This window comes from Bicyclus anynana, chromosome 18, assembly GCF_947172395.1.
Source record: "Bicyclus anynana chromosome 18, ilBicAnyn1.1, whole genome shotgun sequence".
Lineage (NCBI taxonomy): Eukaryota > Metazoa > Arthropoda > Insecta > Lepidoptera > Nymphalidae > Bicyclus > Bicyclus anynana.
Genome location: NC_069100.1, coordinates 5,949,603 through 5,966,295, shown reverse-complemented (window position 1 = coordinate 5,966,295; position 16,693 = coordinate 5,949,603). Strand labels below are relative to the sequence as shown.

The window sequence follows — 16,693 nt, the reverse complement described above, 5'->3', positions numbered from 1 at the left end:
TTTTTTATGATTTTTTGCGCAAGATTAAACCACCAGATTAAGTGCAATTGTGGATTACATTGAATTTAGAACCAAATGAAACCGAACGAATGAACGATGAAAATATTTTCTTCACTCGATTTTTAAGAAACTTTTACATATAGATTTCTTAAATGGAGATCCTTTGGAGAATAAATGGGAGACATAACTTTATATTCCTTCTTTTCTTTAAAATTGGAAGAGACAGGGTTTTCATGCGGACGTCTGTTAGCCACAAATTATATTTTTTTTTTTTTTTTATTATATTATTAATATTATTCCTCAAACGTGTGCTTTATTGTCGATTTAAAATATCTGCTTTAATATTTAGTAATCGTTGCTGCGGACATAAAAATAGAATATTCTGCGGACATAATAGCTAGAATGAAGCTATAAAATATGACAGATAAATGTGAGCGTAGCCAGGTTTTGGTATTTATTTAAATATTTCATTTCAAGTTTGCAATTTATTAACCACCATTGTTTTATAATTACTGGTAAAAAATTAATAACTTATGTTGTGATGATTCATAATAAACTTATTTTTATCAGTGAACTATCGAGACTTTGATTTCGTCTTTGTAAATAAAAAATAACACATTATGTAGGTATATAATGATTTATTTATTTTGCTATCCTCCGCGAAAAGCCGACGAACCCATGTGACAACGTCACCCAGGTCTAACAAAATACTCTCTACGTACGTTTCACCCCGAAACCGGAACATCCTCAGGAGATGTTGACTCTACAAAACGTGCAAATCCAAAGTCTTCTTTGCAATTTCATTAATGATGAACTTCCGCAAAGTAACGCCTGCATCTATCCAATATTATGTAGGTACATAAAAGTATTGATACTGTACATTGCATAAACACATAGCAGGTAGAAAGTAACAACGCAGCATATTCAAAATTTAATTAATCTCTCTTAATATTCTTATTTCTCTCCTTGCTAACCGCAATTCAAAATAGATATTCTGTTTTATCGAACCATATGTCTGTGTCCGCAATTTTCTTTCATTTTACATAATTTATTTTCGTTATTTTTTTTGGAAAATGTTAGTAAAATTTAAATATTATACTTATTTTTTTTTTGTAAAACTATTTCAGGGTTCTGATCCCCAAACCCCCTAGCCCTAGTCCCTCCCTAGCTACGCCCTTGCAGTTTGCTATTCATAAATTTAACAACCGAATAATTGAGTGCTGAAACAGTAAGAGCTGTTGTTTATACGACGTTAGTTACGCGAACGTTTTTCCGCTTAGTAATATTGCTAATATTGACTTCATAATCTAATATTAGATATTACAATATTCTGAACCCGATATTAGCTTGTTCAATGGAACATAAAGCGCTCATTAACTTTTCATGAGTCATTTATTAGTAAACATGTAATGAAGTGCTAATATGTGTATGAATCAGAGTAAATCTATTTTAATTTTATGTAGGTACTTTGAACTAAACTAGGGGAAATCTATCCAATGACATAAGGAACTTACGTCGTGTTGCCATATTTACAACTCTTTAAGTAAAGACATTTAATAAATAGCTAAAAAACAAAACAATAAGTACCTAAACAAAATGAAAATTTATAGTTTTTCATAATTTAGGTTCTCTAGGTTTTCAACTACAAATTTAGGACATTTAAGTAAGTTGTAATACATTATGGACATCAAAATGTTAGTATAATTTAAATTGTCATTCAGAATAAAATAAAAATAAATGAAAATTTGTGAACCCAAATTGATCAGCAGTTCGGATCAATTTAATTTAATTTAATTTTCGGTGTAATTAAAATTAGTGAATAAATCTATCTAAAAACTAATTCCAAATTGTAAATTTCAGTAGAAACGTTTAAAATAAAATACATATTTGAATAGTTCTTAAATTGGTGAAGTGCGCAAATTACATAAATACAAACACAATTTAGAAAAAAAGAAAACGACCAGTGTACAAATTGGTGATAGAGCGAGTACAATAATATAAACTAAATAAATGCTGGCAACATTATGTCTGTGTGGCTGACGCTGATAAAGAGCTCACGCTGGGGAATACACTGCTCACCTAAACCCTTACTTGTGAGTATCCTACTGACATTATCAATAGTCCTTGGGCCCATCACTATGCCCTGACCACTGTTACCTGTTACCTCGCGATAAGTGAGGGTTCCCTCGAACCGCCCGAGACAAATATTTTAAGACAAAATAGTCTATTTTAGTCTACAGGGACATTAGAGCTAATGCGTACCAACGACGTATGAAAGTGAATACGATCTCGTGAAGGAAATAGACAAATGTCAACTAATAGTGGCGGAATCAATATCTCTTTCTTCAGATCAATCAGATCTCGAATCAGAATCGTTGCGTTGAGTCGAAAGCGAAGGGACAGGGACTACTCCGCCGCCATTTGTTGACATTTTTTCTATTTCTCTTATTGAGATATAGCTTTGGTCGCAAACATCTCTCCTTATAGGGAGATATTGAGCTTAGCAGCGTGGTGGGTACCACGCTGCTCCAATGTGGGTTGGCGGGCTTAGTCGATAAAAACAGTCTATATGTCTTTTTAACCAACTTCCAAATAGAAGCAGATTCTTTGTTTTTATTATAAAGATTCTTCTTACATCTCTAACTCTACCCTCCATCTTTTGTTCACGGAATGGATGGTTTAGATTCGTCTGATTCTTTATTCCTTGAGTGAGAATTAAGTATACCATTAATCATCATCATCTCCTTACCCTTATCCCATTTAAGTGGGGTCGAAAAAATATGTCAATCTTTTCCATTCGTCTCTATTACTCGTCAACTCATCATCCACTCCTTTTACACACAATCATGTCCTCTTTCACACAATCCAACCATCTCTTCTTTGGCCTTCCTCTCCTCTTATGTCCTTCCATTTGCAAATTCAACATTTTTCTAGTAATATGACTTTCCTCCCTATGCATTTTTACATGTCCATACCAAGCTAACCTTTTACTCCTCAATTGTTCTGTCACTGGCGCCCCCTTCAGACTTCCTCTTATATACTTATTCCTTATTTTATCTATTCTTGTCACACCACACATCCGTCTCAACATAAGCATTTCGTTCACATGCATTCGTTTACTATCCGTCCTTTTCACCGCCCAACATTCTGATCCATACAGCACGACAGGTCTTACAACCGTTTTGTATATTTTCATGTGATAGTAAAATGTATCTTTCTCCTTCTCAGCTGCAAGTGCGCAACTCCCGCACGGAGTCGACGGAAGACGACAAGAGAAGCGATGACAGCCGCCCGCTCAGCCACGCCTCCGACTTCAGCAGGGAGAACATCTGTTAGTTGCTCTTATTTATTTATTTAAAATACTTTGCAAGATGGATATATGTTAGATTTGCTGGAACTTCCAGGCGATGTCATACGTCCAGACGCCTGTCTAGATGTATATTAAAAGGACCCAAAATTCAATTTTGAGAAAAATTGCGTTTATAATAAACTATCAGCAGTGATAGCCCAGTGGATATGACCTCTGCCTCCGATTCCGGAGGGTGTGGGTTCGAATCCGGTTCGGGGCATGCACCTCCAACTTTTCAGTTGTGTGCATTTTAAGAAATTAAATATCACGTGTCTCAATCGGTGAAGGAAAACATCGTGAGGAAACCTGCATACCAGAGAATTATCTTCATTCTCTGCGTGTGTGAAGTCTGCCAATCCGCATTGGGCCAGCGTGGTGGACTATTGGCCTAACCCCTCTCATTCTGAGAGGAGACTCGAGCTCAGCAGTGAGCCGAATATGGGTTGATGACGTAATAATAAACTAAATTCTCCGGCATAGTTTCTGATTCTGTAAGAATTTGGAGATAAAATATACCATATGACACTATACCTATACCATATAACGGATTTCTAGAGGTAAAAGAATTTTCTAATTCGGATCAGTAGATACAGAGATTGCCCCTTTCAATACTACATACCTCTTTATAATATTAGTATAGATAATATAGATTAGGAGTTCACGAGCACTTTATTTAGCACTTTGAGTAATAGCGTCTCACAGAAATGACGACACATGAGCTATCCAAATGTTCTGGCGTCTAAATTGATTTGGCCTCAGAATGAGAGGGTCATTCTGAGAGGGTGGGAGGGTTGATAATGATGATTAAAAAATAATGTGGTTCTTGTCTCCAGTGTCGGGTGGGCCGCGCAGGAGTCGGCGCGGCGTCAGCGAGTGGCAGCGGCCGCTCACGCGCTACCTGCCCGTCGACCGCGACGACTTCGACCTGCGGCGACACGTCGAGTCCGCAGGTAACTGTTCCTGTCTCCAGTGTCGGGTGGGCCGCGCAGGAGTCGGCGCGGCGTCAGCGAGTGGCAGCGGCCGCTCACGCGCTACCTGCCCGTCGACCGCGACGACTTCGACCTGCGGCGACACGTCGAGTGCGCAGGTAACTGTTCCTGTCTCCAGTGTCGGGTGGGCCGCGCAGGAGTCGGCGCGGCGTCAGCGAGTGGCAGCGGCCGCTCACGCGCTACCTGCCCGTCGACCGCGACGACTTCGACCTGCGGCGACACGTCGAGTGCGCAGGTAACTGTTCCTGTCTCCAGTGTCGGGTGGGCCGCGCAGGAGTCGGCGCGGCGTCAGCGAGTGGCAGCGGCCGCTCACGCGCTACCTGCCCGTCGACCGCGACGACTTCGACCTGCGGCGACACGTCGAGTCCGCAGGTGACTGAGTGCCTAGTGGTAGTTTACAATGTCTTCATCAACTGTTACGATCGTGTAAACGGAAATTTCTAAGGAATTGAAACAGTTGTGCAGTAGTGCCACTAGATGGCGCTGTTTCAATTCTTTCGCGAAATTCGCGTTAATGCGATAGTAACAGTATCAAACTGCCACTTGGCCTTCAGTGATGACTTGTTGAGTCCGCTGGTTCATTGTTGTATCCAGTGTCTTGCGTAGGACCGAATTTTCACAAGTTCAAAAAAGATTTTTTTAAAGAATTTTTTTTTCGCACGTTCACTTGGGTTGTTTGTTATTGTGGTTACTGTAAATGCGTAGCTTTTAAGATACGAGCTGCCATCATAGTTTACATAAAAGTGTGTGTTATTTTAAACTACCAGTAGATGGCGTTCTTAGAGAACTTTGAAACAATCCCTTTTTGTACACGACGTCGGGTCTTCTCCGACCCGTGGTACACGGGGCGGGGGTACGGGCCTCGAGGCAATGCCTCCTTGCCCGGGCATGTCGTGGGGGAACTTTCTCCCCCGGTGATTTCTTCCAACCCCTCCCGGGGCTGAGGCTTTTCAGCCTAGGGGATTGGGCTTTGAACCCGTTGGCCCCGCGCGGACTGCGATTCCTCGCTATCCTGCTTCGGGGCAGCGCTGGGTTCAATGGGGGTCCCTGCGCGGACTGCGATGTCGTCGCTATTCTGCGCAAGGACGGTGTCATGTCCGGTGGTTGCGTCGTCCTCGTCGTCACCGTAAGTACCTGCGCCTGCAGGGTCGGCCGCTTGGAGGAGCTCCCGAGGTAGGGGACGCCCGTTCTGTGGCCTGTCGCAGTGTGGTGCGATGTCGCGGAGGTGTATATTCGGTCCGTGGTCTGCGCGCGCGAACATGCGGCATGCTAGATCACGGACGAATTCCTCCACGGTGGGCGTCTTCGTGTCACGGTGGATGACGTCATTTCTGACGTATCTCGGAGCTCCCGTGGCAAGGCGCAGACACTTTTTTGTACACATCAAATTTGCGATGAAGTTATGCCCGCGGCTCATAGATGGCGCTTTGTTATTATTTTTTAATGAAGTTTTACTTAAATCGTGTGGTCTAACGCACTCGTTTTTTTTTTTTGAAATAATATACTTCTCCAAACAATCATCTTGAATTATAATAAGACAATGTGATTGTGTTCAGGTCACCAGATCGAGCTGTGCCCCTACGTGACCCTCAGCTCGGCGTCCTGCCGCGGCTACCTGCACAAGCTGGGCGCCAAGTTCCACACCTGGTCCAAGAGGTACGTCATTGTCAGCCAGTGGCGTACACAAGGGTTTTGACTACAGTAGGCAGTGGCGTGCACTTCATATATGCGAAAATGCACTGCCTACCCTGAGGACTCTATTATAAATGATTATTGGAGGAGAATTTTTCATTTTGTTCAAATTGTACGCATAGTGCCTAGCATAGTTAAACACCTTTGGCGTGCCACTAAGGGTAAGCACTATACGTATAAATTAAAAAAAATCTTCAATATTAACCTCATGGTGTTCTAAAATAAAAACTTGTATAGATAATAGATACTCTTGTTTGTATAGAATCATGATAATATTAATTGATTATGAAACACGGCTAAAATGCACGTGATATAAGGTCGGAGTATGCCCGACTAAGTTCCCCGTATGAGTTCTAAACTAGTCGGTCATACTCCGACCATATATGACGTGCGTTTTAGCCGTGTTCCATAATGAATTAATATAAATAACACACGATAGTTTAAATTCTAAAATAAGGATATTAGTTTTAAAAAATCCATTTTATTAATATAAACAAACTTGTGTTGGCAGGTGGTTCGTTTTCGACCGCGAATCGAAAACGTTCGTCTACTACTGGGATAAAAGCGAGAAGAAGCCGCGCGGCGGAGCTTACTTCCAGGTACTAACTGATACAATATCTAGAATCTAAATTACTCTATACCTGGCTGCTGGCCTATTCACTAATTTGGTTTTTATTATCAACCTATTAAAAATAAACATTATATTCAATTGACAAAATGTCATTTACCTACTGTGTCCTATCCACTAATAAGCACCGGATGACATTTTTACATAGAATCTCGATTTCGTATATGTCAAGTTGTATACGCCAAAGATAGTAAATAAGCCTGCTACAGCTTGGCAACTTCGTTCGTAGCACTTCGAATGGTCCGTGCGGGCAGGGAGCGTGTAGCGATGAATGAAAAAGACACGATTGATGCACCTCACTTCCCCGCACGCACGATTTTACAACCGCGCTGTCTTTCCCCCTTCGCCCGCATATCATTGGAGTGTCATCAACCAGACTTTCCAGACTATAGTCAGTGTACTCGTACATACACTTGCACAAGACGAAACAATGCAGTGAAAATAACAATAAATTGCACCCATTCATAGACCACCACCACCACCACAGAGTGTGAGTTTGTTGATTTGCCAGGTTTTGTTGATATGCTTTAATTGCGTTATACTATTAAGGTATTAACAATTATGGTATTTCTTACACAGGTAATAGAGGAAGTTTACTTAGATCACGGCAATACGTCCAAGTCACCGAATCCACAGACAACGTTCATAGTCAAAACTAGACAGAGGCGATACTATCTCATGGCCCCGTCGGGAGAAGCTGCCAGGATATGGATAGACGTAATATTCACCGGGGCACAGGGATACACGGAATATTTAGAGTGAATATTTATAATATTCGGATTCTAGAAATAATATTCGGAAAAATTAAATAAGATTATGAATGTTAACATTGTATAGTGTTATTACATTCATGTATCGCCTCAAAGAAATTTTCAAGAATATTTATAGTTGCTATGAAAGTTCAATATTATTAATACCTATACCTAGGTATCTACAATTATTCTGGAAATTATATCGGATTATAAATATTAACATTCCTCACAAAACTTCAAAGTAATTGTTTGAACAACAATATTCAATTTTATGACATCGATTACATCAATAGTTATCGAAATTAATAGTGTTAATTTGGTTTATAATAGTAACTTATTAAAAAAAAAATAGATTCACTTGGAAATGGAGCTCATATTTTCCAAATCAGAGACATAAATAATGAATTTTATTCCTGGTTCAGTTATAGTAAGGATAAGTAGTATAATGAAATACAGTTGTGTCGTATTCTGGTTGTACATTTAAGCGCATTATGAAACAAATATTCAGAATTGGATTATATAAACCGTTTCGTGATTTTGTGACTCTTTCTTATTCTGAGATGAAAGATTATGATTTTTAACATAATATTATTCTCACGTTATGAAAGTGATATTCCATTCTGAACTGAAAATTCTAAATGTGAATATTGTGATATACATAATTGCATATATGTATAATTTTCATAATATTTACTATATTGACTTATAGTAAACGGTTTTGAGGGACTTAAAATATATATATTCAAACTGCTTGCTATAAAATATAGGTACAAATATCGAACGAAGTATAAATTAAGTTTATTTATATTAATAATATTGGATTATCGCATTCTTTACGATATTTAATTAGCCGAGTATCGATATTCGATATTTTTGTATTTTACTGATGCTGAAATCATGTACGCGATTTTATTATAAATGCTATATTATTGATGTTTTATTAGGAAGAATATTTTATATCGTATTTATATATCGATGTTTTTCCACTTATATCTTCTTTAAATCATACAGGTATAAATATCCCTATTTTGAATATAGTATGATATCGATTTGTATACGTATAAAACTATAATATAATATTCCTATTAAAGTGCTTATGCTTGAAATAACCAAACAGTATTTATATTATGAGAATAAAATGTATAGACAATAAAAATATAAATTATCTGTGCCAATTATTATCTACTATGTAATAAAAAACATGGCGGCTATTTTTATAAATCTATCGGTTAGTATTGGTGCCTTGTAGAAGACTGATTAATTTCAGATGAATTACCATTATTATAGTAAATAAATAAAAAAAAAATGTATGGTTCATAAAGTCAATTTAAAAAATCATATTTATAAATAAAAAGAAACTATTAATATTACTTGATAGTAGTATCGCGTTAAACTGCACGCTTATTAAATTAGTAATGAAATGTTACCATAATAAAAAAAAAACAAATTGGGCAAATTTTACATTGTCTGTAAAATCGAATACATTTACTAGCAACATTTTAATTTTTTTATTACTTTTAAATTTTAGTACATGAATTTTGTGTAATTTTATTTTCTTGCAAGGTTACAGTTAGTCAGTTACTTAAAAATGTAATTAAAATATAGTACATTTTTTAGTTAGGAAAATCATCTCACTAGTTAGTGACAGGCCTACTTTAGTTATCTAAACTCGCTTTTATTTTTTATATAGATTATTACTATTTCGTATTGCATTTACGCATTTGCATACATTGTAACATATTTTATAAGTACAAAATCGTAATTGTTTTTATTACGTTAATATTATACATACCAGTGTAAAGAAAGTTTTATGTTTAAGGCTTGCAACATTATTTTAACTTTGTAAGTAACGGCTGATACCAATATGTTAATGTAAGGTCACAGTATATTAACGAATCTTAATTGCATCCTTAAAATAAATTACTTATTCATTTTATCGTTTCATTTTTATTGTTACACTAGCGGACGCCCGCGACTTCGTCCGCGTGAAACTCGATGTAAACTTTTAACTACCCCTACCCTACCCCTACTCTACCCCTACCTTACCTCTTCATCCCTTTTTTTTCGCAATAAAAGGTAGCCTATGTCCTTTCTCAGGGTCTAAAGATTGTCTGTGCCAAATTTCATCAAATCGGTTGAGAGGTTTAATTTATATTATTAGTAGGGCTGACAGATGACCTCTTTTGGATTAATTGAAGGACCCTTATAAAATATTTTTTGCTGGTTCGGGTTTGTGTTCTATACTGAGTGCTCGCGAGTATTTACCATAACTTGAAGGTGTTGACATGTCCACTTATAGGAGCTGAACTGCTCAACTGTTTATTTAACTAGAAAAGACTATTATTTTTTATAATTTATTATTTAACAAAGTAATTCAAATAACTCCGACTATCCATATAACACACGCCTTTATCTATCCTTGCATTTTAAAATACGTAATCGTAGTAAGACTGTAGATATCGACGAGATATTGCAACTTGCACTCCGCACTTCACTAGTATGCTACTTCATGATATTTATCAATGAATAAGTTTGGCTACGTCATAATTTTAAGGATGCGGCTTAAGGGACACAATTTAAGATCTATTTACAAAAGATCCAAATCCGAAAATATTCATTTTAGAACAAGTGTTCCTTAGACATTTTTAATTAATTTTCCTTGAAGAATATAACCTTTAATAGAGTCCTGGGATATACTCCCGAGCCTGTATAGTTACCTAAAAACTACAATTATCTGTAAGGATCACCAAAGCTGTGGCAACCAGAATTCTAATGACCGTCGCAGAGTATTTGAGCACGACACAAATATATAACAATATAATTTCGTAGATATCACTTAGTCAAGGAAAGATTAGGGTAACAAAAATAATAACATGAAAAATGTGCTTATATTATTTTATTATTATACTTAATTAATTTTTACGAATGACATTCAAACCTACTACCACAGTAAGCTTACGTTTTGTACACGCGCGAAGCCATCGCTTCCATTCACACAGTATTACAATTGTACCAGTCATTTATAAACAAACCGTCTTACCATCTAACTAGGGGTCCAATCGCTTGAATAGATTTTTATAATATATACCTATATGTGTGCTGATGATGATTGTTTATATACAGAGTAATTTAAAAAGTCCGAGAGTCCACGTACAATATTTTGCAAACAAGAAGATTTTTGTAAAAAAAAAATAATACTATTGAATTGATTTAATTTTATAAAAAAAAAAACTTAAACTAAGTAAAACCATTTATAAAGATAAGACTTTTACCCAAACATTTATTACCTAAACATATATTATTATACCTAAACATAAATTTCATTTCATTTAAAAATATCAATTATCAAGGCGATCAAGTAAAAATCCAAAAATACTCAGCAAGTTTTTTTGAAAATTATTCATTGTGTTGAAATTTGGTATTATAGCAGTTTCGTCTGTAGACTCTCAGGCTATTTTGTAATTTATCTCAAATCCACAAAATCAATCGTGCTGAGTGAGAGATTTATTAATACAAAAAAAAGATTTTCACCATTTTCATGCAAGACTATCACAAACAGAAATATTATATTGAAAAACACTAAGTAATTCCTATATTATCTAAAACCCAAATTATATGAAATATCACTAGACAATAGCGAGTAAGTAACGAAAAACGGCTTCTATCTAAAGTTTAAAACGAATGCGCCTTTTAAAGACTTCAAACAGCAAACTACAATATGTTGAAAATAATGAACTGCCCGCAACATAAGTTCTACAGATATTGTATTTTTTAATCAATGGATTGGCTTTGGAATTTGGATGTATTAATTACTCAGACCAATTATTGTATAGGACCTGCCTCGCTAGACGTTACTTTTCTGTCAAAGTATATGATCAACAATCTAATGCGATTATAAAAACTGTCTCTATAAAATCGATGTTAAATAGTTGTAATCGTGTTCGTCGGTTAAAGAGCTCCGTAAAAATACCTTTTTGTGTAATTGAATTGTTTAAAAACAGGCAAAAACTTCTACTTTAGTATAAGATACATATAAAATCTAAACTCGTTTTCCTCAGAAAATGACAGAAAATTTTGTTCGTGACTAAGAGTGCGATACAGGTCCTTCTATAATTGGTCTGAGATTAATTATAATTAAAAGTCAGGAAGATTTGCGTTTGTGTCTGTAAGAGTCAGCAAAGCAGAAACTAGCTTTAGACGCGAACTGTGTTCACAGTAGTCAGTGGAGAGGTGCAGTGAGCCGTGTATCGTGCGGTGGACGTTGGCTCGCCATCGCCCGCGCCTAGCGCCGCTCGGCGGATGCGTTGCGTCACTTCTTGTCCACGGCGTTAGAGTTGGAGTTAGAGTTACCCGTGTTCGCACCGCCGTAGTTCTGGGGGAAAACGATTAAATTAGTAAACCTATCTATATACTAGAGGACGCCCCAGACGTCCGTGTTCTGACGTGTGTGACGTTCTGTTTTTACAAATATTACAATCTATACTAATATTATAAAGCTGAAGAGTTTGTTTGTTTGATTGAACGCGCTAATCTCAGGAACTACTGGTCCGATTTGAAAAATTCTTTCAGTGTTAGATAGCCCATTTATCGAGGAAGGCTTTAGGCTATATATTATCCCGGAACGGGAAAATATATAGCCTATAGCCTTCCGGGTGATTCTGCGCGGCGTCAGCTAGTTAAGAAAAGCTAAATTAGTTTCTTTGTAAAGTTAAGTTAGTTTCTTTGTTTTTGCAACACGGCAAGGATCTTTCTGTAGGCCTCAATATGTATTTTTGTCTTCACCATGAAGGTGCTTTACGTAAAAAGATGAAATTTGGCAGCGAGTTAGTTTACAATTAGTAGTCGGTTAGTAGACGTCTACTAAGAAAGGATTTTGTAAGCGGGCCGGATTAAGATCTAAGAGCTGACGAATTAGACGACGTCCGCTAGTCTATACTAATATTGTGGTCTCTGGATCTACTGAACCGATTTTGAAAATTCTCTTACCACTAGAAAACCACAACATTTGTGAGTGTCATAGGCAATTATATCCCCGTATTCTCACGAGAACGGAAACTACGCGGATGCAATAATGGGAGATATCTCGTCAATCACCTGGTAGTACTGCGCCCACGCTTGCGCGGCGTCGGCGGCGTTGGTGGCCGTGGGCGTGTTCTGCTGCGTGCCCGACTGCGACTGCTGCTGGCCCTGTTGATACTGGGGACACAACAAACAACATCATTTAATAATCAACTTGACTATGCGTTCGACTTTATTAAAAACCAAAGAATATTGGACATTTCAGAACATTTCAAAGGAGATGGTCCAAAATTGTATGGTGCCCAGGATCAGTCATTGTACCCTAGCGGAAATAAAAGAAGATATTTTTTTAACTATTTTTGATAACACAAATCTACGTATTTACTTTAATTATTGAGAATTAATATTCATTATCTCAACAAGAAATGCAACATTAATAAGGGTGATAATGGCGGTTAGATGACGTTTTCAACGCAGTAATCGATTTGACGTTTGCTGTCAATTGTCATGTCATAGTTGCTCTATGGGCGCCATCTTGTTATAACTCAAAAACTTGGGTTTTTATTTCTATTTATTTAGTTAGACTTATTCACTTTAATAAATTTTAATAAAGTCCTTGTATTTTTTAAATTTTAATGATATGAGGTACAAGAGTGGACATGAATTAGACCATCTACTTTGCAAATTTTTTCTGGTACAATAAAAATATCTATATACAAGTAAAGTGAGAGTAAGTAGTCACATAGTTTAAAAGTAAAAGGGTAGGCCCAAGAGATGCGCCTCTCGAGATTAATGGTGAAGACTTTAAAGACATCCACCAATGGAAAATATAGCTCTCTTTCGTCCCATTGTTGACACACCTTAGAGCTACTGGTATGTGGAGCATGTAACAATGGCGTTGCGTATAGAAAAAGTGTAGGCATCTGTGTTTTTGGACATCTATAACTCTTACAGGCAAGTACCATTACGTCCGTCATTCGTAACGGGTCAACTTTTATTAAAAATAAAAAAAATTGAAACCTGCGAGTGACGCCGTAACGCGTTACGTTACGAAGCGGTTTACCCTCTCAAAAAGATTAGTTTTTTTGTTTTTTTTTTTTATAAATAAATATACTTAAACAATACACATCACTATCTAGCCCCAAAGTAAGCATACAGAGTAGCTTGTGTTATGGGTGCTAAGATAGTTGATATTATAATATTAATATACAATTATATACTACATATAAATACTTATATAATGTATAAATACACACAGACACTGGAAAACACCCATGCTCATCACACAAATATTTTCCAGTTGTGGGATTCGAACCCACGGCCGTGGATGCAGAAAGCAGGGTCACTACCCACTGCGCCACGCAGCCGTCAAACAAACAACAGTTCAACAAACATACCCCTGGCCAGCCGTGCTGCTGCTGCCACTGCTGCCACTGGTACCACTGCTGCGCGGTGTAGTTGTTTGGCCACTGCTGCTGGTTCTGGTTCTGGCTTTGGTTCTGGTTCTTGCCGCCGCCGCCGCTACCGCTGCTGCCCTGCTGCTGGTTGCCGCCCGGCTGCTGGTTGCCCCAGCCCCAATTGCCCCAGTTGCCCCAGCCTGGGGATACAGAAATAAATAAATACATTTATTTACTCACATCACTATCACAAAGTAAGTATAGCCTGTTTTGCGGATATATAAAATAGCTAATTTCATCCTTAACTAATATATAAATATTAATACATACATAATTATATAAATGCCTTTGTGCTGCGGTTACTGAAGCGATTTGGCTGAAATTTAGAATGGAAATTGATTTTACTCTGGATTATTACTTTTCATCCCGGAAAAATCCATGGTTCCATATTTATCTATACTAATCTATACTAATATTATAAAGAGGTAAAGTTTGTAAGTTTGTAAGTTTGTCACATTTTTAAAATGGGGTAATCTTCGGAACTACTGGTCCGATTTTAAAAATTCTTTCACCAGTAGAAGGCTACATTATCGGGGAGTGCTATAGGCTATATTTTATATAGGTATCATATATATTAGCCGAGTAATCACAGTTTTTGTCATACAGGTCGGACTGAAAATCCTCTTAAACAGACTTATTCGCATGCGCTGCCTTAACTATTGTGTAAAATTAAATTAATGTATGAAGACTTTATGTATCTTTAAAAGTTCTACAAAAAAGTCCGCGACACCATATATCTATCTTCTATATATTAGCAGATATAGTACCTTTTGTGTTTTAAAAATTATTAATTTTATATACTTAGGTTTACGTCATTATTTATACAACTAAACTTTAATCCTTATTAAAATAAATTATTTAATAATCACAAGGATATTATGGAGATAAGATTAGCCCTTTACAGTATGTTAATTACTTAAATAGTTTCGGAGATAATACAAAATTTCTAAAAGACGCAGAAATTCCGCTATATGACGCCCGGCGCTTTCATTTACGTAGTTCCCGTTTCCGTGTGAATATGGGGATCAAACATAGCCTATGACACTCGCAAATAACGTGGCTTTCTATTGGTAAAACAATTTTCCAAATCGGTCCAGTAGATCCAGAGATTACGTCCTACAACCACACGAACTTTACCTCTTTATATTATTAGCATAGAAGTCTCTATTTCTCTTGGTCATACCACCACTCTCGAAGGACTGGACCGATTTTGCTAAGGGTAGGAGTAAGATAGAGAAGTTACAGGGTAGGGTAGGGTACGGGTAGGGAAGCGTAGGGGTAGTGTAGGGGTAGGGTAGGTTTAGGGCCGGGTTTAGGGTAGTGGTAGGGTAGGGGTAGAGGTAGGGTAGTGGTAGGGTAGAGGTACGGGTAGTATAGGGAAGTGGTAGGGTAGGGGTAGGATAGGCGTGAGATAAGGGTACGGGTGGGATAGGGGTAGGAAAGGGATAGGGTACGGTGAGGGTAGGGGTAGGATGGGGGTAGGGTGTAGGTAAGGTAGGGGTAGGTTAGGGGTAGGTTTGGGGTAGGGTAGGGGTAGGGTGGGGGTAGGGGTAGGGTAGGGGTAGTAGTAAAGTTTACATCGAAATTTACGCGGACGAAGTCGCGGGCGTCCGCTAGTCATATTATAAAGAGCAAGGTTGAGGAATAATTTGCAAAGATTTTGTGTAAATTAGATAAAATCTGATGATAATTAAAAAAAAATTATAAATTGTTGAAAGTGTTGGTAAAAGTCGACACTTTGAGATTAATAAAACAATGCTTGGTGGGATATTCCGCTTTTATAGAAGAGCAGTTGAAAATATACCAAAAATTTTTATAACTAGCGGACTCGGTCAAGCTTCGCTTTGACTTATATATGCACTTCTTCTCTATTTCTACACTACCCCTACCCTACTCTACCTTACCCTTACCCTACCCCTTGACTCTTAAACGTTTGTATGAGAATTAGAAAAGGGTGGTTTTTATGGTTTTCCCGGCAATTATTCCAGTTTTTCTCACCTTTTAAACCTTCCCTATACCTCCACAAACATTTCAAGACCAAGATAAGATAAATCCGTTCAGCCGTTCTCGAGTTTTAGCAAAACTAACGAACAGCAGTTTATTTTAATATATATAGATAAATAGATAAATATAAATGAAATTTTAAAAGCAAAGCATTACCTTGGTTCTGGTTGTTCCAATTGCCCCAACCGCCCCAGCCGCCGGCCCACTGGTTCCAGCTTTGCTGGTTCTGGTTTTGATTTTGGTTCTGGTTCTGGTTTTGGTTTTGGTTTTGATTCTGATTCTGGTTTTGGTTGTTGCCGTCCTGTGGCACAATTAGTTTAGAATTATCTTCAATGTTTTGTTGAGAATTACACACACATACAGTCATCAGATTTTGTCTTATAATTTCTGCTGTACATTATACCACAAAACAGAAGAGTATTGTGGTAAGTGGTAATGACGTGATAGCCCAGTGGATTCGATTCCGAGGGCTTAAGTTCGAATCCCGGTCCGTGGCATGCACCTCCAAATTTTGGAAGTGGGCTAACTTGTATGGAGGATACTGAAAATCCACACGTGTAAATGTTGTGTAGAAACCGTAAGGGTTTCTACACGACAGGTGACTAGCCACGACCAAAGCCTCCCACTAGCCAGACATGGACCAATTATATAGTGGTCATATTCAAAAGATATGGCAAATATTCTTCTTCAAAAAAAAAAAATTAAAAAAAATCACAATTGGACCAGACGAGGATGGAACCCAGGACCTCCGTCTTGAAAATCTACCGTGCATACCACTGCGCCACGGAGGTCGCACATAACAG

At 37.5% G+C, this 16,693-nt stretch overlaps 2 protein-coding genes across 2 annotated transcripts in view; one reads left to right on the top strand and one right to left on the bottom strand.

The window, feature by feature from the left end:
- The window catches only part of LOC112051636 (pleckstrin homology-like domain family B member 2), an 87,006-nt gene extending 77,660 nt beyond the window's left edge, over positions 1-9,346 (top strand). Inside the window, exons 15-20 of the mRNA XM_052887227.1 lie at positions 3,229-3,331; positions 4,183-4,188; positions 4,594-4,710; positions 5,895-5,994; positions 6,542-6,629; positions 7,238-9,346. Coding sequence (XP_052743187.1) covers positions 3,229-3,331; positions 4,183-4,188; positions 4,594-4,710; positions 5,895-5,994; positions 6,542-6,629; positions 7,238-7,420 — 597 coding nt within the window. The 3' untranslated portion in view covers positions 7,421-9,346. The remainder of the gene's footprint in view (positions 1-3,228; positions 3,332-4,182; positions 4,189-4,593; positions 4,711-5,894; positions 5,995-6,541; positions 6,630-7,237) is intronic.
- Positions 9,347-10,291: 945 nt separating this feature from the next.
- The window catches only part of LOC112051638 (heterogeneous nuclear ribonucleoprotein U-like protein 1), a 31,475-nt gene continuing 25,073 nt past the window's right edge, over positions 10,292-16,693 (bottom strand). The window contains exons 25-28 of the mRNA XM_052887217.1: positions 16,047-16,191; positions 13,827-14,026; positions 12,505-12,606; positions 10,292-11,782 (exon numbers count right to left, since the gene is read on the bottom strand). Coding sequence (XP_052743177.1) covers positions 11,720-11,782; positions 12,505-12,606; positions 13,827-14,026; positions 16,047-16,191 — 510 coding nt within the window. The 3' untranslated portion in view covers positions 10,292-11,719. The remainder of the gene's footprint in view (positions 11,783-12,504; positions 12,607-13,826; positions 14,027-16,046; positions 16,192-16,693) is intronic.